Source organism: Arachis ipaensis, chromosome B10 (assembly GCF_000816755.2).
Source record: "Arachis ipaensis cultivar K30076 chromosome B10, Araip1.1, whole genome shotgun sequence".
Taxonomy (NCBI): domain Eukaryota; kingdom Viridiplantae; phylum Streptophyta; class Magnoliopsida; order Fabales; family Fabaceae; genus Arachis; species Arachis ipaensis.
The window spans coordinates 48,659,429-48,672,668 of NC_029794.2; the positions used below are offsets into that span (position 1 = coordinate 48,659,429).

The 13,240-nt window shown below is 37.6% G+C and overlaps 1 protein-coding gene across 1 annotated transcript; it reads left to right on the forward strand.

The window, feature by feature from the left end:
* Positions 2,861-5,341, forward strand: LOC107620592. The gene is made up of 2 exons (XM_016322726.2): positions 2,861-2,894; positions 3,190-5,341. The coding sequence occupies exons 1-2, from the start codon at positions 2,887-2,889 to the stop codon at positions 5,339-5,341; spliced, it is 2,160 nt and encodes a 719-aa protein (XP_016178212.2). The 5' UTR covers positions 2,861-2,886.

A 13,240-nucleotide genomic window follows, 5' to 3' on the forward strand; every position in this document is an offset into this window, starting at 1 on the left:
CAGTCACCTTCATCCTCGTAAACCCTCGATAGCTCAGTCACCCTCGATAGCTCACCATCGTTGCCCCCCACTCACTCTCTTCACTCTCGCCATTGACCCTCTCACTCTCGGTCTCGCCATTGACCCTCTCACTCTCGCCATTGACCCTCTCACTGCAAGCGGAAACCCTCTCACTCTCGCCATTGAGAGTCGTCGCCTCCCACTCACGACTCACCTGCACTACTCTCCACATTGACCGTCATCACTCCTCTTTGCCATCGCTTGCACTGATCGTCGCTGTGCCGCCCTCACCATCGTCGTTGCGTCGCTCTCACCATCGTCATCTCCGTGCTTCTCATCATCGTCTTCGCTGTGCTCACATCATCGAATAGGTATGTATTGATTTCTATTCGCTTCTGAAATTGATCAGTGGCTTAGGGTTCCTATTTTAGGAGTTTTAATTTGGGGCTTTTAATCTCTGAAATATGGGTTTGTGAACTGTAATTTGATAACATGCATGCTGTTGTTGATGAAGATGTGTGGTATTTTAGGGTTTGTGAACTGTGATTTAATATACAGCTTGTCTATTTTCTCTATATCTTTGTTTCTGAGACTGAATCCAAATGTAGCGTTAATAAGCTTTTGTTTTTGTGATTTCTCAATAAATAAGTTGGCTTCTGTTTCTCTGTTTTCAGCTTCCTCTTTTCAGCTTCCTATTTCTAATAGAGTTCTTGCAGTTTGAATAGTTTCTTGGTTAGCCAGAAACAGAAATGGTGTGAAGAATGTAAAGAATAAAAAGAAGACAAGGAGTAGAGAAGAAGTAGAAGAGGAAGAAGAAAGGTGAGATGAATTGTAAATTGAATTGAAAGAAAGAAATCTGATTAACATGAAAACCAATCATATACAATCCTGTTTATGTAGCCATATCAGGTGAGCCTTCAACAAAGGCAATAACCTTGTAAATACCAATAAATATAAAAAGACTATGTTATTTAAGCTATAATATATATAATTAAAAGCTTTTTTAAATTAATAATTAATACAGAACATAGTATAAGAAATTAATAATATTAATAATAACAATTCCTGTTTTGTACAGAAGTGATACAAAGAGTTTGTGGACTTTGTTAAGGAAATTTCTGATTCCTTGCAAGTTTTATGGTGTCCTCATCAGAATAAATATTATCTCAGGTGCTTCTCAGCAATAACCCTAAAGAGAGTTTAATTTGTCTTATGCAACTTCTTTATCTTTTTCAAGCACAAGATCTTCTACTTCAGGTATGAATTGGGTTTAGGATGCTTCAGTTGTAGAAATCTGATTGTTTGACATCTCCATTGTAGAAATCTAGGTATTCATCTATAAAAATGGGGACATTATAGTTACTTATACCCCTTTTGACTAAAACTACAATTTTTCCCTCAGTTGCTGATTCTTATGGTAATTCTTTTCTGAGACTGAAGTTGATTTCTTGAATAGGTGAATGATTTAATGTATTATGTGTGTAATATTGAAACGCTTTTTGTTTTGAAAGTTTTTGTACTTGATTAAATGTTTCTCTTTGATACTTTTTTTTTCTTTTAAACTGTTAGTGCGGTAATTGGCTTTCTGCTAGAACCTGTGGTTTAAAATTATTTGTGTTTGATTTTTTTATTTGTTATTTATTTATTTATTTGCTGAACTCTGTTTGTTCTGTGAGTTATTGGCATGAGGGTTTGTGCTAGGTTTGAAAAAATTGTTAAGACATGAACTTTATTGTGATAGTTCAATATAAACCTCATGTGGAGCACAATGTAAGAATGTTGTAAGTGGCTAATTAATTTCCTCCATTGAGTTGAGTTAGCTCTAATGATTCTTGAAATGCTGGTCTATTCCTACATTTCAGCTTTTTTCAAACCCATAGCTTATTATTAATAATTGGAGGGAAATTTGCTAAACTATAACTTAAAGGAACATTGTTGGCTAATGGGGTAAAGGTTTTCTACATCAATGGAACGAAATTGGTGTAGGTGTTTACTATTTTGAAAAAGTTATTAATCCACGGATCAAACCACAGTATGTTACACTTTTGTGGAAATAGGGTGGCAATTTTATTCTGCTTTTTGCTGGGTTGGTTGATGATATATGTGCATAACTATTGTTTGGTTAAAATTGAATTGATTAAATTTCAAAAAAAACTCACTCTTCATGATTACCTTTACTATATGATTAATGCCAAGAGGGGTACTCAGCAACTTGGCAATGATCACCATAAATCCTTAGAAGAAAATCGTAATCCTGTTAAACTATTCTTTTTTTTTTTTAAAAAAAAGCATACTAAATATGTAGATTGAAATGAAAAACAAAAGAAGGATAGAAACAAAAACATAAATCCGAGAATGTGGGAGGAGACCGAGTCCTATTTATACTAACCAACTAACTAGTTCTTGGATCCTATGTTGTCAGCCAAGCTCCATTCCGCGAATCTTGGCTAGCCGGCCAATATAACTGCTATGCAGGTTTTGCCTCGTGCGATCTTTATCCACACGTGCATCAGCATGGACCTTACATTGAATCTGAGCTCATTTCCTTTCTTGGGTCAGCTGGATCACTCTTTGACTTGACACTTCCTCTCTTTAAATGAAATTTTAATTAATAGCCATATTTATACACTTAAAATTTTGTTGTTTTGCCGTTATCTGTTGAATGATTTAATTGCTGCTGCTGCTGCTGGGTCCCAAATCTGTTTGATTATATCAACTTAATTCTTGCTAAATGATGATTGTGCTAATTTCGTGGTTAAATTGTTGGATATGGCAATTACAATTTTTTTTGTCTGTAATTGTTACAGTTATTCGTGGTTAAGGTTGAAGGCAAAAGTTTTTGGTTAAGGTCTTCCAAGAAGATTTTGTCAAAACGTTGATCGTGTCATGGCAAGGTATAATGCATACTTTAATTCTTTTGATTTGTTAGTTTTGAAGTTGCAATTTAACTTATTATATGTGTGCTATAAATTCTATGTTTCTCTTTATTTGTTTTACCTCAATGGGTTTCTAGAGAATTACTTGTAAGACTAGGAACTATTTCCCAACCTAATTACAAGGCTTTGAATGTCCTTTTCATTGCCCATTCCCTTTGTAGCGAATAACACCCTGCCTCCTCTATTCTTCTAATCTTCACTTTGCGACCCCTTATAAATTTTCCGCCTAAAAAATTTAATAATTATCGATTAGGTTTTGTGATATGCCAAAGGATTGGATGGATCTACCGAGGTATAGCGAAGAGTATATCAATGGTGTTATTAGTTTTTTAGACTTTGCATACTCTGAGGGAGAACCGGACGGACGACAAATTCAATGTCCTTGTAAGAGGTGTTGTAACATTAATTGGTATAGAAGAGATGTGGTATTCGACCATTTAGTAGCCGACGGATTTGTTAAGGGATATAGAACATGGATTAATCATGGCGAATGGGCAATCCGGATGGCGGTTGACGATGACACGGATGATGAAGAAGGTGCACATGATGACATCGAAGGACTGCTTAATGATGCATTTGGAGATGTATCTCATGCTAAGGGTGTTACTATAGGTCAAAATGAAGAGGCTAAAAAATTTTACAATTTAATAGATGGGGCAAGTCAAGAGTTATACCCGGGTTGCAAGAAATTTTCTACATTATCTTTTACCATCCGTCTGTACTTGTTAAAGTGTTTGCACGGTTGGAGCAATACCTCCTTTACTTCACTTCTTAAGCTATTGAAAGAGGCAATGCCTGACATTAACATACCTTCATCTTTCCATAAGACAAAGTCTATGATAAGAGATTTAGGTCTGGATTATAAAAAAATTGATGCTTGTCCTAATGATTGCCTCCTGTATAGAAAAGAACTAAAGGATAAAAAACAATGTCGTGTGTGTGGAACTTCTCGATATACTAAAAATTCTAGTGATAATAGCGAGAACCAACCTGACAAGAAAGGTCGTCCTATTCCTGCAAAGACTCTGAGATACTTTCTTATAATTTCAAGACTTCAGAGATTATTTATGTGCTCAAAGACGGCAGCTAGTCTGAGGTGGCATTATGAGGAGCGCGTAAAAGATGGGACGTTAAAGCATCCTGCTGATGGCTTGGCATGGAAGAATCTTGATGAAATGGATGAAGAATTTGCAAAAGAATCTCGCAATATTAGACTAGGCTTGTCAAGTGATGGGTTCAACCCATTTCGTAGCATGAACATTTCATGGAGCACGTGGCCCGTGATGCTGATGGTATACAACTTGCCTTCGTGGATGTGCATGAAACCCGAATATTGTATGCTTTCTTTGCTTATTCCTGGGCCACAATCACCTGGTAAAGACATTGATGTGTATCTACAACCATTGATAGAAGACTTGAAGTTGTTGTGGGAAAAAGGGGTCGAAACCTATGATGCGTCAAAAAATGAGACCTTTCAAATGCGGGCAGCTCTTTTGTGGACAATCAACGATTTTTCTGCTTATGCTATGTTGTCTGGGTGGAGTACAAAGGGAAAGTTGGCTTGCCTTTGTTGCAACAAAAATACCAGTAGCTTACAACTAAAACACAGTTGGAAGACAGTTTATATGGACCATCGTGTCTTTTTACCCATGGATCATCCATGGAGAACCAATACAAGGTCTTTTAATGGGAAGCAGGACTTAAGACCCCCTCCACCTGTTATAGAAGGACCCGAAATTTTTGAGATGCTACAAAATGCTGAGAATGTCTTTGGAAAGAAGCAAAGTACATCAAATAGTTTCCCATGGAATTGGAAAAAAAGATCAATTTTCTTTGAATTGCCTTACTGGCACAAGAACCCACTGTGTCACAACTTAGATGTCATGCACATAGAGAAGAATATACTTGACAATGTAATTGGAACTCTCTTGGATATCCCAGTCAAGACAAAGGACCATTTGAATGCTCGATATAACTTAAAAGATTTGGGTATCTGGAAAAATCTTCAACCAAAGGAGGTGAATAATGGCAAAAGAACAATGTTGGCAAAGGCATGCTTTTCTATGACTGCTGCAGAGAAGTCAATTTTTTGTGGTGTTTTGAAGACAACAAAGCTACCCGATGGCAGTGCTTCGAATATATCACACTATGTACATCTAGGAGAAAGAAAAGTTTCTGGGTATAAGACCCACGATGCTCACTTTATGCTTCACTATTTACTACCAATACCGATTAAAAGCATCCTTTCTGATCATGTGGCCATTCCGTTGATTCGACTAAGTTCCTTTTTTCGTCGCTTGTGCAAAAAGTTCATCACACTGGAAGAGATAGATTTACTGGAGTTAGAGATTGTGGAAATATTATGCCAGCTTGAGAGGATCTTTTCCCTAGTTTTTTTGACATAATGGTTCATCTTCCCATTCATTTAGCAAATGAGGTGAGATTGGGAGGTCCGGTGCACTTTCGTTGGATGTATCCTCCGGAAAGGTACATGTGTACATTAAAGTCATATGTTCGCAACAGAAGTCGGCCCGAAGGTTCTATTGCTGAGGCATATCTGGCCGAGGAGTGCTTAACTTTCTGCTCAAGATACTTGCATGGAGGTGTGCAAACAAGACTTAATAAGCGGCCTCGGAATGATGATGATCCTAACGAAGACGAAGTTGTGCCATCAAAGTTATTTTCTAAAAAAGGTCATTCGTTAGGTGTGGAAAATGGAGAACCAATTAATCTAGATGACAAATCAATTGCTCAAGCCCATGTGTATGTATTAAACAATTGTGAAGAAGTGGCAGATTATGTTAGGTAACTTAATTAAACTTTTTTTTACTCCGATCAAGTTCACCCATATTTTTTAGATTAAACCTAAATATTATTAATTATAGAGAGCATGAGGAAGAGGTTAACAATCAGCGGGGAACGAAATGGAGAAAAGCAAAAGTTCACAACAAAACGTTCGCGCAGTGGTTTGAAACTCGTGCGAGGGATCCAAATGTGCCTTTCTGGCTAAAAGAATTATCTCGAGGTCCAAGCTCTGTTGCAAGAAGATTTTCTGGATATGTAATTAATGGATACAGGTTTCGCACGGTGGAATGTGAGGCAAGGAGAAAAACACAAAACAGTGGTGTCACATTAACTGCTTTAACTTCAAGCTTTGCAAGTGCTAAAGATCAAACTCCAATCCAAGATAATGTAGCTTATTATGGCATGTCATTTGAGATAGTAGAGTTAGCTTATTTTGGGCGTTTTAAGGTTGTCTTATTTCGGTGTGAGTGGTACGATGCTGGGAGAGATAAGTATGGTCTTACATTTATTCACTTCCATAAGAAATGCTTCCAGGATGAACCTTTTATACTAGCATCTCAAGCACATCAATGTTTTTATGTGCAAGATCCATATGAACATAACAAACATTATGTTATGGAAACTGTCCCAAGAGATTATTTAAAACAAGCGACGAATCTGAGCCTAAGGCCCGTCAAACACACTATAGTGAACAACACGAGCGTATAACGAGCCCTGCCATACCAGCTGATGATGGTGAACTTATTCTGGAGAGGACTGATTTACGACCCACGGTTATTGAAACGGTTCCCCAAGTGACTTCTACCCAAGAATATGAGGCAGACTTCATTGGAGATTCTGATTCTGATTGGTCATCCTAAGCAATTTATTGCTTAATATGTACATATGTATACTTAAGTTTTCTTCTTCACATTTTTATTTGTAAGTAATGCTTATTTTTTTGTTAATTTGTCAGTCTCTTACATTTTTCTTATATTGATTTTGATGGGTATATTGACTCTACTTAACTAATTTATTTGTGTAGGAATAAGGAATTTATTGATCTTAAAGCTACATCAAGTAAGAATTTGCTTAGACAATTCGAGGTTAAGAGACAAAGGATTGTAACTGAACGCAAGAAATATGAAATGGAAGCTACAGCTGCTAATGACAAGGAGAAATCTGAGCGAAGGGTGGATGAACCAGAAAGTCAATTGGAGATGCGTGCAACCAAAGGACAGAAGAAATCCACGTCAAAGAAGCTGGATTTTAGTCATCTGCAAAGCACATTCGACTCTATTAGCAAAAGGACTAACTCCACGCCTACCACCTTGGAAGTACAGCCAAACATTCCACCGCAACAGCTAGAAAATAAAAAGATAAAAGAGCTATTGACTATGCCTACTGTTGAGAAAGTCAAGAATGGAGTGCAGGGTGGAAAATCAACACAAGGCTTGAAGAAGTCTAAGCCTACAAACGTAGAGGTAGATGAACTTACAAGGAACCACGAAGAAATTCGTAAAATGAACAAGGATGTGTGATAAACCACTATTTTATGGTTTATCTTGTACTCAATTGAGTGGTTTTTATCAACTCTTTACCCACTTATTCATACTATTTGCATGTTTTACATTTTCCTTCCTGGTTTTGTGCTATGATTGAAAACATGCTTCTTTGATCTTATATTTGCTTATTATTAATCCTCTCTTATTACCATTAGATGCCTTGATATATGTGTTAAGTGTTTTCAGAGATTACAGTGCAGGAATGGCTCAGAGGATGGAAAGGAAGCATGCAAAAGTGGAAGGAATACAAGAAGTTGGAGAAACTGCTAAGCTGTCCAGCCTGACCTCTTCGAACTCAAACGGCTATAACTTTAGCTACAGAGGTCCAAACGACACGGTTCTAGTTGTGTTGGAAAGATAACATCCGGGGCTTCGATTTGATATATAATTTTCCATAGCTGCCCCAAAGTTAGGCGACGTGAATGCGTGAATGACGCGTCTGTGAACCTCAACCCGCGCGGCCGCATGGACGACGCCTCCGCGTCACTTGCCCACGACCTGGAGGTAACAGAAATCACAGGGGGCGATTTCTGGGCTGCTTTTGACCCAATTTTCAGCCTAGAACACACAGATTAGAGGCTATAAGGTGTGGGAATGCGTCCATTCAAAGAGCTCTCACCAATTTTTACTTCCCACGAATTAGAATTAGTTTTGAGGGAGGCTCTCTCCTCTCTCTTTAGGATTAGGATTTAGACTTAGGATTTTTATTCGCTTTCAGGATTATCTCTTTTGATCAGGTTCAATATTCCTTTTATTTACTTTTTCAAGTTACTTTATGAATCCTTTCATGTTACGGATTACTCTTTTATCAATGTTATTTGAGGTATTTCAGTTTAATATTGATTTCTTTTATTTATGCTATTGTTGTTTTTACTCTGAAGACATTTTTATTCTAGTAGATTTACTTCTCCTTTTGATTTTGGTTAAGAAATTAGTAACTCTGGAGTTATCAAACTCAAACATGATTGATAATTGTTATCTTTGTTAATTGAATTGAACTTCAATAATCCCAATCTTTTCTTAGGAAACAAACAGGATCCGAAGATCAACCCAATTAATCTCTTGACCTTCCTTTATATTAGTAAAAGCTAACGAAGTAGAATTAAGATTCAATTATTATCATCATTGATAAGGATAGCCAGGATAGGACCTCTAATTTCTCATACCTTGCCAAAAGTTTATTTTACAGTTATTTATTTATTTTTAATTGCCATTTAAATTATTTGTCATATTCATTCGTCATTCTTGAAACCCAAAATCTACAATCTCCATAACCAATAATAAGAACATACTTCCCTGCAGTTCCTTGAGAAGACGACCCGAGGTTTGAATACTTCGGTTATCAATTTATTTAAGGTGTTTGTTACTTGTGACAACCAAAACGTTTGTATGAAAGGACTTTTGAAGGTTTAGAGACTATACTTGCAACGAGGATTTATCCGCAAATTTCTAGACCACGCAAAAGTTCCTCTCATCAAAATGGCGTCGTTGCCGGGGAACCGCTAACGTGTGCCTTATTATTGGTTATAGTAAATATTTTTCTTTTACTTGTTTATTTATTTCTGTTTTTCCTTTTTAATTTTATTTGCTACTATGAACTCTCACCCCTCTCGCTTTGAGTTTGATTCTAACTTTGTTGAAGGAAATAGAAGTTACAGCAAGAATATGCATCAAGGTCAGACCAATCAAGGATGGATGGAGCCAAGAGGATCTAATCAACCCTTTAGGCAACAACACCCTCCAAGATATCACGGACAACGACCATTCTACAATGCATACCCAGCTGAAAGATATGATGGACAACCTTGTGACTACCAACAAGCCCCACCCCGTGCCTATAGACTAACCTCTCAACATAACCTCGAACCACCATACTCACAAGCTTCTCTTCACCATTCGCCACCGTATGATCCTTTCCTACCCCAGTTCCAATCCAATCACCCCCAAGCACCACCAGGTCAGACCAATCAAAGGATGGATGAGCCAAGAGGATCTAATCAACCCTTTAGGCAACAACACCCTCCAAGATATCACGGACAACGACCATTCTACAATGCATACCCAGCTGAAAGATATGATGGACAACCTTGTGACTACCAACAAGCCCCACCCCGTGCCTATAGACTAACCTCTCAACATAACCTCGAACCACCATACTCACAAGCTTCTCTTCACCATTCGCCACCGTATGATCCTTTCCTACCCCAGTTCCAATCCACTCACTCCCAAGCACCACCACTTCCCCATGTTTCATGTCTAAATCCATCACCCAGAGAATCAGAGGTTCGCCTCAAGGAAACAGTAAATAAACTTCAAACAACCATTCGATAACTGGAGCAAGCAGTAATTCAATTAGCTTCTAGATGTTCGAACATTCAAGGACCAACCACAGCCCCATGTGGACAATCTAACAAAGAGCGTAGCATAAAGGAAATACTAGAAACTCCAGTGGACAAGACAGAGAATGAATTTGTACTAGAACAAGTAGAAGAAGCTGTCATTATGCAAGAAGAAGAGTTGGTTGAAGATCTAGGAGATGCTGAACCTCCATGGAAATCCAAAGCTGAGGAGAACTCCATCAAGGACGTTACAGTTGATGCTAAGGAGAATAGTGCACAATCCCCAAGGCAAGTCGTTTCTGAAGAATCAGACGGAATAATCCAAGAAGCAAATTCTCTTGATGATGACAGTCACAAGTCTAGCTCTCTTAGTAATGAACTTGCATCCGCAAGTGAATTCTCTGAGATCGAAGAATCTTCCCCAAGTGAATACGAAGATGATGCGGAGGTAGACTTCTCTCAACCTCCAGTCTATGACTCAAGTGATGAGGAAGACATAGAAGACTTTGATCAGGACACAGATGCATTTGAAGATTCTTGCAAAGAAGTGGAGGAATTCATAGAAGAGCACAAGGGAGTAGAACTTACAGAACCACCGAAAACACCTATCCCAAGGCCATTACCACCTAATACAAGCTTCAAGTGGGTACAATCCTTAGCTTTAATCTTTACTTTTCCACTTGAATATGGTTTGCTTGAAACAGATGGCCAGCTTAGAGCTCTCTGCGGCTTTAAGAGTAAGAGGGAAATGGCTCGCACTCAGAGCTGGTGCACAAGGTTCAATAAGGTTCCACGCTTCAACTCGAAGCGCACGGATTGGTATCACGTTCAATCGAATGGATCTCGGAAAATGTTTGGTCATCTTGGTGAGAATCTAATTTCCAAACCGCCCGGATGGAAATGTATAGATCAAAACGAAGGCGGATTTAGAACCAAAGTTTGGGATCCTGGAAAATATTCTCATATTCATCACCCCGGGAGCCTGAAAATCTGTTTGAAGCTGCTCAGAAGCTTCACATGCCTAGTTTAGAACCCCGGAGGCTGTTGGCATTCCAAACATTGGTGGAGATTTCTGGATGAATTTAAACACAAGCCACCATAACAGGAAGCTCATCTAATGTCCAACTTAAGCACTTTAAGTAAAAGTGCTAGGTGGGAGACAACCCATCATGGTATGATCATTCCTTTTGCAATTTTAATTTTATTTAGTTTTGTTTGTTTTTGAATTTTATTTTTATTTTATTGAACCTGGAATCATGCATAGCATTCACATTAAGCATTGTATTCTGCATACTGCATTTTGCATTCTACATAAAAAAAACGCAGGTATTGGGAGAGAATAATGAACAGAAAGTTACGCAGGAGCAGCGCTGGAGGCGTGCCAATGGCACAAATCGTCCCACGCGACCGCATCGCTGACGCGACCGCGTCATATGTGAATAATGGCCTCCCACGTGACCACGTGCCCCACGCAGCCGCGTGACCAGGATTTCGACGTCAAAGTAGTGTACACCCGAAAGTTGTGCGAGAGTGGTGCTGGATTGGTGCTGAACGCATAATCCTTCCCATGCGGTCACGTGACCTACGCGACCGCGTCATATCCTTCTAAAGCCCACTCATGCGATCACATGCCCCACGCGATCGCATCACTTAAAATTTGGCAATTAATGATTTTGAACAAAGAGTTGTGCGAGTGCGAGGCTGCCCTCGTGCCAGTCGCATAAAATAGGTCACGTGACCGCGTGACCGACGCGACCGCGTCAATCAGTTTAAGCGCAATTCGCGCGACCGCGTGCCCACGCGGCCGCGTCGCTCGCGCCGCGCAACTCATTCAAAATATCTTATATCTTTCTTTTCCAAATCCTTATTTTTTCTCTTTTCTTATTTCTTTCTTCTTCCTTTCTTATTTTTTTCTCTTCCATTCTATTTTATTTAATTTATTTGCATACTTTCATTCATTGCATATTTTTATTATTTTACCATTGGTGTTCAAATGTTCCTATTCCACTGTTACATCTTTTCTGGTATTTTCTTGGTGCTTAGTGACTTGTTTAATTTTGATTGAGTAATATTATTTAAATCAATGCCAATTTTTTATATCTGTATTACTTTTGCATTGACATGAATTTATATTATCTCTCCTTCCTTACTCTCTTCCCCATTGTTGCAAATTTTGCACCATTGGTATGCCATGTGCTTCTATTGTTTTTCTCACGTACATGTTGAAGCTTCCATGTAATTGAGACCATTATTATCTGGCATTAACACCTATATTTTATTTATTTTCTATCTTTAATTTTTGGTTACTTTTCTTCTTTTTCTTTTCTTCAGGATGGCCACCAAAGAAGGGAAAGGAAAAACTTCTAAAAGGGGAGACAAACAAGTCCATCTGCACAATCCTTGAAGGAAAGCATCAGTTGGAACAACCCGTCCACCTGCACATCTCAGCATGCACCGAGGACGGTACAATCTTTAAGTGTGGGGAGGTCGATACCGATCTCCATGGGTTAGTATTTTCTTATCAACACCAATATTTTATTTTCCTTGTTAGTTGTTGCATTTGCATGTTTGTTTGCATATTTATTTGATTTTATGCATTCAGTTACTACTTGGTTGAAGTAATATTTTCTTTTCCAAGAAATTTTTATAGTATTTCACTAATTGAAAAATTTTTATGTTAAAACTTGTTTGAAGTTGTATTTGGAACATGGTTTTTAAGCCAAAAAACACACAACCTGTGAGATTTTGAGCTTATTTACATGGTTACATTATTTAACCATAAATTTTTATTCTTGTGTGTTTTCTTCTCTATAATTGCAATCTTTGATTTTTTCCATTCTATATGTCCATTATTTAGTGTATTTACATGCTTGCATATGATTGAGGTCATTACTTGTTATTAGCTCACTTATCCCAAATAGCCTACCTTTTGCATCACCCTTGTTAGCCACCTTGAGCCTTTTTATCCCCATTTATTCTGTTTTATAACCACATCACTAGCCTTAAGCAGAAAAATAATTAAATATACCAATTGAATCTTTGGTTAGCTTAAGATAGAGATTGTATCAATTAAGTGGGGGGAAATTATGGGAACATGGGTTCATAAAGGAATGTATTAAGTTTTTACTCTGAAAAAATATTGGGAATTTAGGTACCTACTCATGTGAGACCAGAAAAATTAAAAATCTATGTGCATTGATAAGTTATGTTTATTTTTCAGCTTTAAAGAGAGAGAGAGAGAGAGAGGAAAAAAAAAGAGAAAAAGAAAAAATATATATAATATAAGTAAATAAATAAGGGGACAAAATTACCCCAATATTAAGTTTAATAAAAGATCAATGCACATGTGATAAAAATTAAAGAAAATTTGGTACATGAGTATGGGAATTATACAAAAGTGGGAATTATGGGTAGCTAGGCATGAATTTAAAAGTATATAGAGTATATGTATATTAGGTGAGAGCTTAGGTTAATTAAAGATTCATATTATACCTCACTTGGCTATACATATATCCTTACCTTTACCTCAGCCCCATTACAACCTTGAAAAGACCTCATGATGTTTGCATTGGTACATTAAATATTTGTTGATTGGTTAGATGAAGAACAAGGTTTA